This window comes from Halichoerus grypus, chromosome 7 (genome assembly GCF_964656455.1).
Source record: "Halichoerus grypus chromosome 7, mHalGry1.hap1.1, whole genome shotgun sequence".
NCBI lineage: Eukaryota > Metazoa > Chordata > Mammalia > Carnivora > Phocidae > Halichoerus > Halichoerus grypus.
Window position 1 is genome coordinate 112,083,078 of NC_135718.1, and position 19,099 is coordinate 112,102,176.

Genomic DNA, 19,099 nt, shown 5'->3' on the forward strand with positions numbered 1-19,099 from the left:
TTTACGTTTCTGTCTCCCCTACTCCCTGGAAGTTCCTTCAGAATGAGTTGTGTTTTGTTTTAGTTTGGATTCCCAAGACTTAACATGGTACTTGGCATAATGTAGGTTTTTGATGAATAAAGGAATACTATCGAAGGCAAGGTTAGCTGACTCAAACACAGATGACAGAATCATACAAACAGATGAGCAACAGCAGTGAGGAAGTTCATACTGGATGTGTTTACTAGCAAAGGGCCCAGAAACTGCCAAAAACTCCAGACTCCAAATCACTCTGGAGATAGCCACACCCATCAGCAACTCAGACACGAGCTAGCTGAGCTTTTCCAGTGGAATGAAGCAACATTTGGTATCTTCCCCCCATTTAACCAAAACTTTCCTTGCTCTGTTTACAGAAATCTTTTTTCTTTCCATATCATGAGATATGATATCATGGTATACCATGGTAGAAATTTTAATGTCTTACTAATTTTAGCTTACTATTGTATATTTTAACATAAAATGTGTAAGACAGTCACTGTAAGATTCTGATTATTTAGGAGGGGGATGTGTAAAAGGAACATGTACCATGGACAAAGGAAACTGAAATAAGTAGGACAGGGCAATGACAAATTCCAGCAAGGCACTCAAGGAGAAAAGCACAGTATTTACCATATTGCTCTCCTTTTCTTTTTCTAAATTGAAAACTTCAAGAAACTTTCTCTTTATAATTATACAGAAATAAGAACAAAATATGTTTATAAGACTGACCTAACAGAATGTATACTTTAAGTATAAGGAGTTAATGTACCTCTTACATTTGTATTATTATGTATTTGACAGGGGTAGACGTGTATTTGGAACTCAGCTGAGTAGTCCCTTGAATTGCTGAACTGAACTGGATATTCTTAATTGCAGGCTGAATACCCCTCACCCAGATCCCAACAGATTTTAAAAACAATGAAAGGATCCAACATCATAATGATATCTCGGGCACTTGAAATTGACAACATTTTCTTGATCGGTGCAGGTTACCATATTAGTGGATTATTTCAGAAACAGTTCCCAAGGTCAAAAGGAAAAAGATCAGTTGATTCGGCTACAGATGGCTGCTAAATTTTGAAATTTACTTTCTAAAGCCTAAATTCAACACTCTGATAGACAGGAATAATGCAACCCAAGGGCCTGTTTTCCTAGATGAAAACAAGGATGACCAACTGTAAACTTAGGGCTCCTCTAGGGCTTAGCTCCTTACAATTCTAAAATCCCGCTCCTGAGCTTTCCAACCACACACAGTTGTAATGCTTGCCAACACTTTTTAACTCATGCATTGCCTTTCTTTCTTCAATATTCAGCAGTAAGACAAGTACAACAGGGTCTCTTGCTTTTAAAAGGTACTGGGGAAGTGTATAGTTAATTCACTGCTGTGAATTTTTTCCTTAAAATGAATAATCACTACCTTTGTTTGTGCCCCGCTTTGTTCCGGAAAGAATGTAAGATAGCTATAATCATTACCTAATTGATTTTTCTCGCTCCCACACACCCCTCCTCTTCTTTGTAAGCTAACATCTTCATGCTGATTGTGTTTTAAATGAGGAGCAACCACACATTCATACGTATCAAGACAATATTAGTGTCCCAAAAAGGGAAGAAGTTCAGTCTATTCATTCAACAAATACTGAGTTTCTGCCAACTAGATGGCCACGGTTCCCACTTCACCAAGTTTACAGTCTAGTGAGGGATAGAAGCAAATAACCAGACAATTACAACAGAGTGAGCTAAATACATGACAGAGAAATAGAGAATGCTTCTGGAACCTGCAGAAGGGGCATCTCCTCCAGACTTGGGAGATCAGAGAACCTTCCCGTAAGTGAAGTTAGCTGAAAACTTGAGGAACCGTAGGCTATTTGAAGGTAATATGATAGCAACACCACCAAAACACCAGATAGAGTCAGTCCAAATAGTTTATCCCAGTGAGAGTCAACTTCTTGATCCAGATGTGACAAGTGGTCATCTTGCTGCTGCACCCAGACGACTCATGGACTGGCCACAATTCATCCCAAACACTAGGTTCTATAACAGGTTTCCAGTTCCCTTTATTTCTAAATATATTCTGCTTTCTCCTGTCCTAGTTCACTGTCTTTACCAGCCTCCCAACAATCAAGCATTTCAACTCAACCCAACAAGGGCCTATGTGGGAGACAGGGTGATAGATAAAGGACACAGGGAAGGGAGGAACTGGGGCCCCACCTCAAGAACCACATAACCACAGAACCATAAAACTGAGAAAAGCCATGTGACCACCCACTGACCATACCACTCCCCACAAACCTTGCTGAGGTCCCCTAGCGCTACCAATCCTGCTTGAGAAACAAATATCCCCACTTTGAACTTATCTTAGGTTGGACGCATTTCTCTGTACCCAGCATCTGTTATATTCTAAAGACAGCAGACTGGGCTCCGGCCACCAGAGCCCCTTCCCTAATAGTTGGATCCTCATCCTCTGTCCATTTGAGTATTCTTCCGAAAATGGTACATTTCCTGTGTCCAGAGAATACGGATGTTTTCTTAAATCATTTCTACATATCACTGTCAATATAAAACCACAACACTGAGACCAAAGAAAAATAACAAGTTTTGACCATTTGCTCTTCCAGAAATCACTGGACATTCTACAAGCTGATTGAATGGTTGGATGGAATTACTTGCTCATGTCCCTTCCAATCCAGAGACTTTATGATCCTACGACATAATTGCAGCCATTTCTCCTTAAGGGCTATAGCTAGGAAAAATTATCCCAGTGTACGAAGTTATTGTAGAGGGAGAATCGGGTCAGCATTTCAATAATACTTGGCTTTTTGAAGTTGTCCAACATAACCTCACTGGTAACAGGCAAAACCACAGCTGCAGAGAGAAGTAAATGCAGCCTGGGCCATACTCAGTTGTATATTTTACAACCAAAGGCGGAGGGTTTTACTTCAAAAGATCAATGAAACACAAAATTGAACAAACAAATAAAAAAAAAAAGAATGTTCTAAATGTTTTGGATTGTATGATACTTCCCGTCTAAGGATGTGTAATTATTTTTGCTATCCTTTCCAAACTGAATCTTAATTACGTTTTGAGATCCGAGTAGCAGAAAATTCAAAACTTGTGCTCAGTCTTTAAGGGGTTTTGAAAAAGCCTTATAGATATGTAACAAGACCTACGCCCACCCTCATGCACTACAGAACCTCATACATCTCTTTGGTGCTCCACACTTTACACATCCAAGAGTTTCTCACTAAGATACATATCTTCACAACAAATGTCTCAACTTGTGGTTCAAACTATCATTCAGAGCGTCAAGAAGAGAAAGTCCCATCACTCAAGTCCTGCACCAGGTGTCACATCCAGGCAAAAAGTACGCCATATGCACCTTTGGTCTTCTGAGCCAATGTTCTCTTCCACTCTCATGGGAAACAGCCAGAAGGTTCCAGGCAGTTCCTGACTACAAGGAACTAACCAACTGGGTTCGAATCCAACCTCTACCACTTCCGAGGTGTATGATCCTGGCAAGCAATTTAACCTCTCTAGGCATTAATTTCTTTATGTGGGGGGGGAAAAAAATCACAACACCACCTTCCTCATAAGATTATTGACACATTTCAGTAATACCCTCACCTCACCTCAATCTCTAGTTCACTCTAAAACTGGTTGCTTTGGAGAATTTTGAAAGGGCTACTGGAACATAGGAAAACAAATATGGAGAAGCCACTCAGTCCTAAAAAGAAGGGTTTTGTAATTACTATGGCTCAATTGGTTGAGTCACATTTAATTAAGTCTGGAATTTCCAAGGACAAAAAAACAGAGCTTCCCAACAGGACACCTAAGATAAGAAAACAAGTGGGATCAGAGCTGGAAAGTTCTTAAGAACATGCTGTTGAGGGCCGGGGTGGTAGCCACAAATCACACTTTGTTGCACTGGAGGGTAAGGGACAGATTCTTCTACCAACCAGAAGAAATCTTTTCACGTTGTCCTCCCTCTCAATATCTCAGTACTACTGCTAAAGCCAGGGTGAACCAACTCTTAACTGTATAAATCTGAGAATGCTGAGTGGGGGAGAGAAGAGAAGCAGAGTCCAGTGAACAGAACGGTCAGTGAGAATCATGAAATAACTGTGAACATCTCAATGAACCACACTTTGTGGGTTTGGGGCCTACAGAGTTAACCCCTCCATTTCCCCATAACTTCTTCACTCATGGCTGTTGTGTTGGCTGAAAACTAAAACTGTCACCCAAGCAACATCAGTCTCCTCAGAAAGAGAGGAACAACCCAGCATCAGGAAATACAATGACCCTTTCCAAGGCAGCTGGTTTAGAACTTGTAAATCATTGTGAAACACCAAGACAGGCCAAACCACATCAATACCACATTTAAATAAAATGCATATACACAACCACCCAAAACAAAGAGATGACTCATCAGAACTCTAGTTCTGCCTTCCTTCCTTCCCTATCAGGTCTGCTGAGGATGCACCTAATGCATTTGAAAGTCATACTCTGAGTAAGGTACCTGCTTGATAAGTGAAGGCCTCCGGTTTTCAAAAAAGATTCCTACTTTTCCAGGCCACACCCGCAGATGTCACTAACAGGTGACTGCCCTAGTGGGTGGCACCTCGGCCCAAAGTACAGAGCAGGAAAGGCCTGAGTTGAGGCAGCTGGGGAAGCCCAGAGCAGTGAAGGCCTGTGTCAGCAGACCAGCGAACCCACAGCGGAGAAGATCCCTGCTGCGGCCCATCCTGCCTGAAACTCAGGGGACTTACAAGTTACATGTTGCCTCTAGTCTCCATGTGAGGCCCTGGGCAGTTTTGTTTCCTGTCCGCCTTCACACCCTCCCTTTGAATGCTGCTCAAGCACTGAATTCTGTGAGACGCAAAGCCAGTGAAGATTGAATGCAAGTGCATAGTCTTCATTGCCCTCCAGTCCATCCCCTGTGAAGCCTGAGTGTGGCTCGAATGAGGCCAGGTGAAAGCACACTCCATCCCCTCTCTTCAGCCCATCCTGATCTTCTTTCTCAAGGCTTTCTGCGTCACCTCTCACTGCTCTGAGGATTACTTCTATCTCCAGATCGAGAATTCTTTTGTTCTTCCACAGGCTGGTATCTGCCCGAGGAGTGATCCTGTCACTAAGCTTTCCATTTCTCCCTGGGATGTGTTGAAGGAGCCATTAGGTGGTAACAGATAACTCACGTGATCCCAACCAAGATTGCAGAACCTTGGTGGAAAAAGTCTTGCTTATGGAAGCAGTGTTTCCCCAAAGACCCAGCACTCTGTGCCCACTACACATGAAATCATGGGCACGACACATGCATTTGTCTCCTCACGGGCTGCAAAGAGGAGGTAACAGTGGGAAATCTGCCACCACCTCCCCCCAGTAGGAAGATAGGCAGATCCGGAATGATCTGTCCCCTGAGCATTCTGGGTACTTGGTGAAGGTACAGGAGGAGAGGGGCTGTCAGCATCAGTAGGGGGAGGACAGGGAGAGAAAAGGGTGCCATCTGAGCCAAACTGCTTATGGCTCTTGTCTAACAGAGTGCTGCTTTCTGGTCCTGTTACTGCGTGTCACTTTCTGCCACGCCACCCCCACTCTATTTGCCAAAGACCTCAAGATGTTTCTAAGAGGTTCTGAACTATTGACAAACCAAGGGAAGATGCTTTGGGAAACATTAAGTACAAAAACAGACCTGTACAGCTGGTGCAAACACTCGGTCATTGGCAGTTTCCTTTTTAAGGCCAAAAGAGAAGAAGGAGAAGGAGAAGAAGAAGATGAAGAAGACGAAGAAGACGAAGAAGAAGAAGAAGAAAAAGAAGAAGAAGAAGAAGAAGGAAGAAGAAGAAGAAGAAGAAAAGCCTGCCTCTGCTAAATAATGATGATATTCACAGAACAACAGACACTGCAACTCCAAAGTTCGCAGTCTCTCCGGCTTTACTCACCCCTAGCCATCTTGCTCCTTTATTGGCAGCCTGTTGAATCTGGACTCTTTTGAGGGTGACATGGTACACAGCGCCTTCCTCTACCTCTTCACCCCAGTCCTGAATCGAGCTCTGCCAGGGGGTGGGATAAAGAGAAAGAAAAAGAGTATTTTTTTTTCCTCTCTGCTAACCACAATCTATCCCAGCTGCTTTACTGCTTACACCAGCACTCAGGGCACAAGATGGGCTGTTCAAAATAAATATTACCATCAGAGCAATATAAGACACATTGCGATAGAGGGAATGCTGAAATTTTCTTGGCTCCCAGTCCTTTCCTGTGGTATCAGGATCCCCGGACTTTTCCATGTAGTTCTTTTTCCTAGACTCACTCACATATCTTAGGTTTTGTTTTGCTTTTTTTGTTGTTGTTGTTCTTTTAAAGTCTTTTCTTCCCTTAAGACACTGTGATTTATTTAGTCCTGGTTAACTCCCCTCCCCATAAGTAAAAGGAAAAATAATTCGTTGGTAGAAAAAGTTGGTACTACTTTCATAATGGCTCAGTTATTTGAGCATACTACATTTTAAACTCAGGCACAAACAAGTGTTTAAAATGCCAAGAGTCCTCTCTCCTTTGGAAGTGAAATGCTTCCCAAGTGTCTTTTTCTCCTCTTGCTGCGTTGGGACCCAAAGAGTGAGCGCGGTCGGGGGTAGAAAGTTATTTCCGTAAAATAATCTGGCAAGTGCAAAAAAACCAAACCAAAACAAAACAAAAAAAAGCAACACAGCATCATGCAACTTCAAGTAAGACGCGTGCAGCGACTCCCTGGATTTCCACGTCCCCAGCTAAACCTGAAGTTGTGTTAAAGAGCCACTGGGACGCAGAGGCGCTCCCGGGGCCACCCCGACTAACAGTTCTCGGTCCTGACAAGTTTTCCCTTCCCCACAAACAGCTGCCCCAGACACACCAAAGGCTACTGGCGAGAAAGTAGGTGCGATGAGAGGGAGAAGACACGCCGAGAGGAAGGCATACAAAGCAGAGCGAGAAAGCCTCAGCTCCCGAGCAGGGGATCGGATGGCTGCGTTCGCTCCGAGTGAGTCCAAAACACGCCCAGAGAAAGCGGGAGAAGAGTCCCCACCAGAGAAGCCTCGGGAGAAGGCAGAGCTCTCGTTACCATTTTAGCTTGCCAAAGCAATTTCATTCTCAGGTTTCTCTCCGGTCCGCGGCCGCGGCATGGTGCGCCCTGCTCCGGGGCCCACGCAGTGTCGGCCGGCGCGGCCGCCGCGCCCCCAGCCCACCGCCCGCGCAGCCGCCGCGCCCCGAGCGAGCACAGACCCGCGCGCTGCCCCCGCCGCCGCCGCCGCCGGTGCGCGCGACTCGGGCCACAAAGGGAGCGCGGCGAGCGAGGGCGCCGCAGACTCCTCCCCGCGCCGCTCCGCCGCTCCGTGATGTCAGGCTTTCCTGTTTGTGCTCCGAGCACACTCGCTTTCTGGAATCCCATGCATCAAGTGAGCATGCAATAGTTTCAGCAGCTCCGAAGGCGATCGGGAAACAACCCTTTCAAGGTGCTCGGGTTTCCTGGATGGTCACCAAACTGCCAAAAAGAGACCGGGTGCGGTCGGGGGGTGGGGGGGGGGGTGGGGGGGAATCCAAGTGTGTGTCCTCTTCCTTCGCTAAGAGATAAAGGGGGAGGGGGCAGTGCCAAAAGGATGGGAGGAGAGGGTCAGGAAAACTTTTGTTACCTCCTGAATTTAGATTAAATCAGAGCTGCCCCGAAGACAGGAGCAGTACTCCAAGCCAGGAAGTTTTTCATTAGGACAAAAAAGAAATGGTCGGAGGATATTCCAAAACCCATGCCCAGGGGCTGTACCCGGTGCTGCATCAGCATGCTGCCAACAGGAAATTGCTCTGGACTTTCTTCTACCACCCATTATGATAAGGCTCATCCATAGTAACTGGCCACTGTGGGTGGGAAGGAGACGAAGCAGGAAAGGGTTTTGCTGAGACTGACAGCGTGGAAAGCGAGCCATCAGTGGCCCGGGAGGTTCTGTGAGTTTTTGTGAGACAGCCATGGGTTGAGCTTTCCTACGGAAGGGACACAGCAGAATCACAACAGCAAGGAAAGAGCCCTTCATGAGGAGATTGCCGGGGGGAGTTTTGTCATAACAGAAAGATCTGCTACCAGGACAAAAGATTATAACATCTTTTGGATCCAATTTTAATAAATCAACAGCATGATACCAGATGATAATGTATTCAAACTTTGGCACATGACAGAATGCCACACCAATTACAAGAAACCTTAGAGTTCATGTCTATAATACTATTCCCCCTAACTGGATTCAATCACCTTTAAATTTGTTTTTAAAGCCCTCTCACTAATTGCCATGCTAAGGCGTAAGGCTAGGATTTGGTTCCGTAATAAATATATCATGAGCTGAAAAGCTGGAGAATCATGTATACTGATGTTCCCAGGAGAGCAGAATAAATGACAGCGAGGACACATCAAGGAGAAACAAAAGGATTTTGGACACTTGAGAACATCTTGAAGTCACTCAGCCAAGTTTCTCTCAGATAACTAGAACCTACTCAGCTCAGTAACTGTGGAGAGAGTGCATGCTCTTTTTATAAAACCCAAGTGGTTGTTTCTATAACTTAAAAAAAGTAAAAGCACATAGACTAGATCCTCCTGTGATCACCAGGACAGAGTGTGCCCAGCGTCTAGAGGAAAATCATGTGGAGGCCCGACCCCCCTCCTCCTTAAGCCATCTCCAGGTCCCCTGGCTCACCCCTAGAGGACCTACCTATTCAGGGATCTCAAAGATCACAAGATGCACCTGAGGACAGTTAAGCAACCCATAAGATTAACTTCACCACTACTTTAACCCGATTTGGGGCTGTCCATTTCGAGATGACTGAAAATTTTTCACTTCAGGGGTATCAAGCAGTTTCTCAGCCCCGCCCCTCGCAGGAAGCCTTCCCAGACAGAGCAGCTTATAACTCACAAGGCCCCGCTCAGGTTTCAGATCTCATCACCCTCTTTTCTACTCCACCAATTCCCTGGCGGGCCACTTGGTATATAAAGGGAAAACAGGCTTCAAGGCAAATGGATCCAGCTTCAAATCCACACTTAAATTAAGAGTGAACTTAGGGGTGGGGTGCCTGGGCAGCCCAGTTGGTTGGGCCTCTAACTCTTGGTTTCCACTCTGGTAGTGGCCTCAGGGACTTGGGATCGAGCCCCATGTCGGGCTCGTGCTCAACTCGGAGTCTGCTTGGGATTCTTTCTCTCCTCTCCCCAACCCCCTGCTCGCTCTCTCTTGCTCTCTCTCACACTCTCTCTCTCTCTCTCTCAAATAAATAAATAAATCTTTAAAAAAAAAAAGAGTGAACTTGGGTGCTACCTCCCTGAGCCTTAGTTTCCTCATCTGTAAAATGGGAAAAACATCTATCTATTAAGTTTGAAGAAGGATTAAATGAAAAATGTATGCAAATTATCACATGGTAAGAGATCAAAAAAAGTTCCATTCCCGTATCATTGCACTTCTCCCAAACTGTATTTTCCCAGACTCACTGAAAAGTTGTGTATGTATGCAATGTGGGAAAATCTGAAATCATGTCTTCTTACTAAATTACATTATAATTTCAGAGAGGTTTTCCAAGAATAACTGTTTGTATTTATACCTGATAATGTGTATGTGATTTTGTTCAGTGCTGAGCCACAAAAAAAAAAAAGAAAGTCTGGTTATACTAGGTAGTGCAATCAAGCATTGCATTTTACAATTTTTAAAATATTCATTTAAAAGTATTTCACCTGTAGGCAGCTCAGACAGTATTACCTTATTACACATACCTTTGGGTTAAAATACTCCTGGCCAATATGTGGGAAGGATAAACCAGTAAGCCATTTATAATTAAGTTTGAATTTATTTACCAGATTACCTTGCCCATGACCTAGCATGGTCCTAAGAGGACAGGTCAAGTTTTATTAAAAGGAGATCAGCAATTTTTGTAATTTTCAGTGTACAAGTCTTTCATCTCCTTGGTTTAGCTTATTCCTAAGTTTTTATTCTTTTTGATGCTATTGTAAATAGGACTGATTTCTTAATTTCATTTTTGGATTGTTCATTGTTAGTGTGTAGAAATGCAATTGATTTTTATATGTTGATTTTGCATCCTGCAACTTTAATAAATTCACTTATTAGTTCTAACAATTTACTTGTGGACACAAGTAAATGGAAAGACACCTGGTGTTCATAGATTTGAAGGCTTAATATTGTTAAAATATCCATGCTTACCCCAAGCAATCTACAGATTCAATGCAATTCCTAACAAAATCACAATAGCATTTTTTACGGAAATAGAAAAAAAATCCTAAAATTCATATGGAACCACAAAGGATACTGAAAAGCCAAAGCAATCTTGAAAAAGAACAAAGTTGGAAGTGTCCCAGTTTCTGATTTCAAAACATATTACTAAGCTATAGTAATTAAAACAGTGTGGAACTGGCATAATGACAGACAAATAATAAAACAATGGAACCTAATAACCCAGAAATAAACCCAAACATATATAGTCAACTGCTCTTTGACAAGGGTGCCAAGAACACACAATGGGAAAGGGACGGTCTCTTCAACAAATGGTACTGGGAAAATTGGATATCCACCAAATTCCTAGAATACACAGGGGAAAAGCTTCATGACACTGGTCATGGCAATGAGTTCATGGCTGTGATACCACAAGCATAGGCAATAAAGCGAAAATAGATGAGCAAGACTAGATCAAGCTAAAAAGCTTCTACACAGCAAAGGAAACAATCAACAGGGTTAAAAGGCAACATACCAAATGGGAGAAAATATCTACAAACGACATATCAGATAAGGAGTTAATATCTATAACGTATAAGGAATTTCTACAACTCAACAGAAAAGATATGCAAAACAAACATAAAACAGCCCAATTTAAAAAGGGGCACAGAATGAATAAACATTTCCCCAAAGAAGAGATACAAATGGCCAACAGGTACATGAAAAGATGCTTAACTTAAAGCATCCCTAATCATCAGGGAGTTGGAAATCAAAACCACAATAAGATATCACCTCACACCTATAAGGATGGCCATTATTCAAATAAACAAAGAAAAAAATGTTAGCTAAGATGTGGAGGGGAGGGAAACCTTGTATACTGGTGGTAGGAATATAAATTGGCTCAGCCATTATGGAAAAGAGTTCCGAGTTTCCTTGATAAACTAAAAATAGAACTACCTTATGATCCAGCAATCCCACCTCTGCGTATTCATCCAAAACAACTGAACTAAAGATCTGGAAGAGGTATTTGCATGATTTGCATGATCAAATTGCAGCACTATTCATAATAGCCGAGATGTGAAAGCAACCTAACTGTCCATCAATGGATGAACAAATAAAGGAAATGTGATATGGACACACCTACTACGGAATTTTATTCATCTTTAAAAAAGAAGGAAATCCTGTAATATGCCTACTATATGGATGGACCTCGAGAGCATAATGCTAAGTGAAAGAAGCCAGTCACAGAAGGACAAACACTGCTTCACTTATGTGAGGTATCTAAAGTAGTCCAACTCATAGAAGCAGAAAGTACATGGGGTGCCTGGGTGGCTCAGTCGGTTAAGCGTCTGCCTTCAGCTCAGGTCATGATCCCAGGGTCCTGCACAGTGGGGAGCCTGCTTCTTCTTCTGCTTGCAGTTCCCCCTGCTTGTGCGCGTGCTCTCTCTCTCTGACAAATAAATAAATAAAATCTTAAAAAAGAAAGAAAGAAAGAAAGAATGTAGAGTGGTGGTTGTCAGGGGCTGGGGGAAGGGCAAAATAGGGAGCTGCTGTTCAGTGTGTATAAAGTTTCAGTGATTCAAGATGAAAAAGGTCTGGAGAACTACTGGACAGCATTGTGCTTATAGCTAACATTATGTGCTGCGCACTTAAAAATTTGATGTCGGGAGGGAAGCAAAGATCAATCCTTAAAACACAGGATATTGCTACGGATTGTTTCATATTGCCATATTTGGTGGTCACTGATAAGTCGGTAGCAGTACAAGGATCCTAGGATTTCACAGGAAAGAGGACAGATATATGGAAGAGCCCCAAATTGGAGGGAAAAACTTTCTTACTTTACAGTTTCACCAGAGCCAATAAAGAGATAGCTGGTTAAGAGCAGACATAAGCAGCTGATTCTTTAAGAGAATCTACCTACAAGTGGAAATATGTAGTTTATATATTCCCTCCATTCATTTATCTATTCACTGGCCTCTCTTCCTAGATTTTATTCTACCTCTCCGGATGCAAGAAAAAGTGAAAAATACAAAAACTATGATAGAGTGTACTTATGTAGGCAGCATGACATGGAGTAATACTTATGTGCCGGGTGAGTGAGGGGACATCTGGCATCTGAAAGCCAGAGTTTGAATCTCAGTTCTAGAAGCTTTCCAACCAAGGGACTGACCTTCACTTCTCACAGCCTGAGTGTCCTCATCTGTTCCCCTTCAAGCTTATCAGGAGTGTTAAATAAACTATTATATAAAGCACCAAATCGAGTTCTTGGAATATAAGAGGCCTTGAATAAAAATGTATCTCCTTCCCTCCCTACCCCCCACACTCTTTCCCAGCATGTTCTTTGCATGTTTGGTTGTTTACTTGGATAATAAATTATTAATAAATAAATAATTTCTGCATGACAGAAAAATAAGGACAGTGCAAGTATAACAGACATTGTGCTTGGAAATAAATACTTAGGAACTTGTCTGGAAAATGGCAACATTAGTGTGAGATGGTAAGATACGGGAAGGCCTTGGTTTTGTCCTCAAACTCAATGCTGGACTGTAAGGTCTTAGGCCCAGTCAAAACTTTAGAGGAAAACAGTCCTAAGAGAGCAGTAAGAATAACAGCAACAACAAATATGTGAAAAAAACTAAAAAGCAAGAGGTCAGGATTCTCCTTCCACACGTTAGCAGCGCTGAGTGCATATCGCCTCTACTTGCCCATAGCCCTTACCTAAACAGATGAGTTTGAAAACCTTTCTTGCTTTGAGTGAAATCAACAATGGCCCTTTTGCAATATTTTATTTATAAACTATATCTTCAGCAATTTGTAATTCCCTAAAACTTTTTGGTGGAGGACGTAAGCAAATAAATCTGCTAATTCTTAACCCCTTTCCTCCAACAATATCAATGTATTGTCAAACTGCGAATGACTGAATCCTGTCAACCTCCCTATGAAACACTTCTTCCTAGTCTTCAGTCTTGCAGGCTGGGTGGTTCCTCAATGAACTTTCCATATTCAGCCTCCCACGATTAGCTGGGCATCCCACTATGGTTGCTCCCAGGTCTGCTAACTGGGGTTGCCCCCATTCACCTCCTCTTTGCTTGAACTTTCGACCTTGCTTTGCAAAGGGTAAAGAACCAGTCATGCTTGGTCAAAGATGACTTGCTTCCATTTTCTGAGGGCCCAAAGTGCTTTTACTAATTATCATAGAGATACTACAAATTAAAAATTCTCAATGCTCTGTTATTAGGTTCTCTTATTTAGGCAAGCAAATTACAAGCCAATTTTAGATGGACCTATTAGAGCTAAAGAAGAGCCTGCCACAGCGGGTAGAAAATGAAGACAGTAGAAACATAAACAAACAGCACTGGACAGATGGTAGGCCAAAGGCAAAGGACTCCTCTGGCCATGATGGCTAATATTTTTCAACTAATAGTTTACCGATCGCTGGCATTTACTCTTAATTGATGCTGATGATACTTGCCTGAGGAAGAAGTTAGTTATTGGAATACTATTTGTAACTTGGGCTAATGAGCATTATTACCTCATCTAATTATAGATTTCTGTAAAAGAAAAAAGGACAGAGATTTATTCAGATGGTTGAAAAGATCAAAACATCCAACAGTCATCTCAGACATGATGCCAGGTCTGTGTGATTTATAATAAAACCTTCTGCAAAGTGGAGGATGGGTGACCTGATGCCATGAAGGGCTTTGACCAAGATTCTGGGTGGAGCTGGGAGGAGGGCAATTAGCCAAATCATCTCTTGTTTTAGGCTAAAGGAACAACCTTTTTCTATTATAATGGTACTGAAGTGGTACTGAAAGCTCAAATGAACCAGAAGTGCTAGAACATCGTGACTAAGAGTGATGGCTCCAGTCAGAAATACCTAGATGTGAGTCCTAGATCCCTCACTCCTCTCTGAAGTAAGATCTTTCATATCCCTAAACCCACACAAAATAGGAATACAAACACCTTCCTCACTGGCCCACACTGAGAATTAAATGAGATAATACACATCAAGCCTTTAGCACAGTATCCAGCACCAAGGTAAATTCTCAGTGAATGTTGTCTGTTGTTGTTTTGGTCAGATCAACAATTTGCAAAAGCTAAGGGAGACTGCCTATATTAAAACTCAGACACATATATCAAGTAACTCAAGATTTTGCAGCTTGAAGCCAAAAATTCATGTTGCAGTGAACCCAGAAAGAACTGTAAGCCCCACAAACTGTTCAGTCAATGAGCAACATTTACTGAGTTGCTATGAAGCACAGAAAGATACTGTGCCTGGTATTCTTGCCCACCTCATTCCACCTCCATACAGTGACCAGAGTGGTATTTTCAAATCACCATAGCATCCCCTCCTATTCTTAAATCCCTCCAATGGCTCACCATTGCTAAGGATAAAAACCTAAATCCTTTTCATATCCCACAGGGCCTTGCCCAGGTTGGCCCCTGCCTACCTCTCCAGGCTCCTTTCGCTCAATTCTACATACATTCTCTGAGCTCCAGCAACCCTGGTCTTTTTGCAATGTCTTCACTACATCTGGCCCCTGTCCATTGCAGAGCCTTTCCACCTGTGATTCTCCTTCTTGGGACACCCCTCCCTCTTCTCCTCTCCCAACTGGGTTCAATCCCCCTATTATGTGCTCTCCTGGCACCATGATCTTCTCTTTGTAACTCCACCACAGTCATAATTTTACATTTCATTGTATGATTATTTGATAAATGTCTGTTTCCCCCAAACTCTATGAGGGCAGAGGCAATTTATTTTTTTTCTCTTCATGGTTCTCTAGCACCTCCCACAGTGCGTAGCACATGGGAGATGCTCAATAAATAACTATGATCGATTGATAGGTACAGACACATAAAGCCATGCTGTAAATTCAGTAAGTGCTTTGTAATTGTTGAGTGATACAAATAAATCTTAGATGTTGTCTCTATCTTAAGGTTGTTTGTACTCTAAAAGCAAGGAAAGGACATCAGGGGAGAAACTGGAAAACGACTTCATAAAGCCACAGATCAGCAAGTCCAGATTAAGACAACAGGGCCAACAGAGCAATGTGTCACTGAGAGGACATGACCACCTCCATCAGGAGGCACACAATCCTAAAGGACTTGCAGGTCATTACAGTCTTTACTGAGATTGTGTTGACCATGACTTTTGAGGAAAAAGAGAAACATGGACTCAGAGGAAGAAAAGACAGACTTTCAGCAGGAGAGATGGCAGGTCAGAGGATGGTATTTGGTTGGAGAAGAGGCTCATATAGTCAGATAAAATAGCTGGATGGCAGAGATTCTGGCATTTTTCTCAAAAGGAAATCGAAATGATAAAACAGACGGTGAACAAGACGATTATAATACTTGTCCATAGGTTGGTCAGAGGGGGACAGCATAGAGACAGAGCGATCTGACAGGAAACAATACAATAAAGTACATACATGCCAAACAATTAACACCTAGGCTGAGACAAGGATTTTGAACTAAAGAAAGGAACTGGGGTGACATTTTGGAAAAATAAATGTCACAACTTAATGACAGGCAGCATGTTGCAAGTAAATGAGAGGGGAAAGCAAGGTTTTAAGACTAGGATTGACAAGGGGACATGGAAATAAAGAGAAATAAATAATAAAGGACTCTCTGCTTCCAGGAAGAAATATCAGCTCAGTTCTGGGGAGAAAGAAAAAGATATTGAAGAGTGATAGGAAGGAAAGATAAACACTAGACGCAAGTAGTTGCAAGTTACTATGTATACGGGAAGTTGTTCAAGACCATGAATTCCCATGATTCCTCCTGAGTGAAAGAGAAGCAGAGTCTACACAGTCTCAAGATGCACCCACAACTGAACACCAAACAAAAATAACCAGAGAGGAAAGCAAGAGGGAAAGAGGAACAAGGAGAGCTTGGGTTATGGAAACTAATGCTGAAGGAAAGCTCACTGTGATTAAAAATTCTCAAATACACTCAAGTCAGTCTTGGAATACAGTCAATGGACTTTAGAATGCTTCAAATGACAAGCAATTTATCTCCTGTCATTATCACAAGACGCTACACATATTTGACGAGGATTTTCCCTGTTTTTAAAAACATATAAATTTTTTTTCTAAATTATCACTGGTCATTCTATTCTGTGACACTCTTCAATAAAATGTAACCAAAGTTAATTGAAAATCTTAGTGTGGTCAGTTACATAACACTAGAATTGCTGAATAGCTTAAATGCAGTGTTTTCCCAGAAATATTTGTCTTTTGGATGAAACCAAGAATGGAAAGTTTCTGCCTTAAAGGAGAACTTTTGAGAAGGTGGAAAGGAAAGAAAAACATATATAACGGAAGTATCACTTTAACAATAATTAACCAGTATGCTGCAAACAGGAAACTACTCCCACAGAAACACACAAGAACACAAAGAAAAGTGAATTTTACCACTTTGGAGAGCTGATTGTGGATTGCACATCAATTATCTAATGTCTTTTTTTTTTTTTAATATTTTGTATCTTTTTTTTTTTAAGATTTTATTTATTTATTTGAGAGAGAGAGAGAGAGCACATGAGAAGGGGGAGGGTCAGAGGGAGAAGGAGGCTCCCTGCTCATGTGGGACTGGATCCCGGGACTCCAGGATCATGACCTGAGCCGAAGGCAGTCGCTCAACCAACTGAGCCACCCAGGCGCCCTTATCTAATGTCTTTTTAAAAACCAGAAAATATCTCATATATTGCCTTTGCCAGGAATAAATTTAGACAGATCTTTGGTTCTTGTTATTTGCCTGTTACACTGGCAGAATCAACTCATGCTAACCCATACTGATCCTGTTTTGTCTAAGACATGAAGTAAGGTTTATAGGATGGAAATATGTTTAATTTGGGGCAGGAGACGGGGTGGAGTCATTACCTTGGTTTATTTAGGATCTTCTAGATAGGCAAATAGCTACTGCTCTAGAAATCTGCATATAGCCCTCACTCCTTTTCCTTCAAAGACAGTGTGCGTGCGTGTGTGTGCGTGTGTGTGTGCGCACACGTGCTGTAGGAGGCAGAACTGATAGGCTGGCCTTCATCTTGAACCTTAATCACAGAAGATAATGACTGCTCCAAAATAACATAAAGGCACTGTAAAGAAATGACAGAGCAATTATAAGTTACATGGCAACCTTATAACAAAGTAAGTAATATACTTCTGCCTTATAGCCAAATAGGTCATCTATTTTACATTATTCAAAGGAATTTCTCTCCTGTAACTTGCCAGGATGCCATCCTATGAAATTAGCACATCCTGTGCCACAGGAAACCACACCACCCTTGGTTGAAGGCTGCATGACCTTAGCATGAAGACCAGCTGGCGTTCTTGGCATACATGCCCAACTTCTGCTCAGTTTTTGGTCTTCCCCACCTGAAAAGACTTGCAGGGAAAGTGGGGATTGGGCAAGCAGTGAGAAATTCCTCAATTGGATTAGTTCTATAAATCTACACCAGACTCAAGCTGCCCCAAGAGGGTACAGAAGGCCCTAGAATCAGTTCCAGGTACTGAAAAGAGATTAAATTCACTGTGGGTGTAGAATCCAAGAATTCCAGGACAAAAGTGGACCTCCCAGGATGTTGTTATGACAGGGAACCCTGTGGACAAGGGCATCATCCTAGGATCAGGGAGTAACAAAACAGAAAAAGCCTGGTTCTATTATCTCATAGAACAAAGTTACCAGACCAGTCCTGGACTGCCTATCTCTGGACTGTTTTGCAAGAGAAAAAGAGAATTCCTTCTTGTTTCAAGTGTTATAAATTTGGCTTTCTGTTACAAGCAGCCCAACCTATATCCCAATTAATATACCTATGAAATAGAACAGAAATCAGTAAAGGTAAGAGAGTTATTTAGCTAGAGGCGAGAGCATTCTAAGCAATTCTAAGATTTACTGTGATATACTCTGATTCGAAAATTGTTCTGGGCTCTAAAAGGGATTCCTTTACCTATTTATTAACTCATTCATGCAACGAATATTTACAAAGCACCTACTACATATCAGGCACTGTGCTAGGCAGGCATTGTAGAAATAGCTTTGAACAAGACAGTTGCAGTATCCGCCTCACGGTGCTAGCGGATTGAAGGGAGAAACAGACAAAGCATGTACATTACGGTATGATAAATGCCAACAGGAAGACTGCTATTGGGAGGTACAGACTGTGCCTATAGGATTCAGGGAATTATTCCCAGAGAAAATGGTCTCTAAGGCAAGATCTGAAAGCCGAGATGGAATTAGAAGTAGAAGAGGAAAGGGGTGGGGAGGGGGTGGAGGAGAGAGCCATCCAGGCAGAGGGAACAGAATAAGAGAAGGCCCCAGACTTAGAGGAATCACAGATCAAGCAGAATCCTAGGCGTGGCCTTAGTTCACAAAACATGCCAAATAGGCTGTTCATTTTTCCTAAAAAAGAAGTAGTGCTGTATCTTCACTCTGTGAACACTAATTCATCGAAATAGTATAATATAGCAACTGGATGTATGTCTCTTGGAAACACAAGGCATGCTTTTGTTTTATTTTATGTAATCCAATAATCACTCAAATAATCCTCTGTGAAGGGTCAGGTAAATAAATAACTATTTTAATGATTTTACCAGAGCGCATACTATGTGTACAGCACCGAATTACACATACTGGCCCTGGATCTAAAGTAAGGGAGGCCAACAAGCAAATGAACAAAGTAAGCAGGCAAGAGGGAAGAGTGTGACTATGGCCTTCTATGGAACCATCCAGACTAAATTCCAAGTCAGAATGCACGTGTTGCAGGTTGTCCCACTTAGAAAAACCATCTCGGGACACCCCAGGTGAGAGTCTGGCACATGTCTGGGTGCAAGAATACAGGCTAGATGGAAGGGCCTCTACCAAGCCCCACC

The 19,099-nt window shown here is 42.3% G+C and overlaps 1 protein-coding gene across 7 annotated transcripts in view; it reads right to left on the reverse strand.

Moving 5' to 3' along the window:
- The window catches only part of RGL1 (ral guanine nucleotide dissociation stimulator like 1), a 242,914-nt gene that overhangs the window by 116,910 nt on the left and 106,905 nt on the right, over nucleotides 1-19,099 (reverse strand). For 4 of the 7 annotated variants that reach the window (XM_078078068.1, XM_078078067.1, XM_036076690.2 and 1 more), the window contains one exon: nucleotides 5,952-6,062. The exons of 1 other annotated variant lie outside the window; for it this stretch is intronic. In XM_078078068.1, coding sequence (XP_077934194.1) covers nucleotides 5,952-6,062 — 111 coding nt within the window. Of the gene's footprint in view, nucleotides 1-5,951; nucleotides 6,063-7,102; nucleotides 7,287-19,099 lie in introns of those variants that run through there. 2 more of the 7 variants (XM_036076699.2, XM_078078069.1) reach the window with 2 other exon arrangements.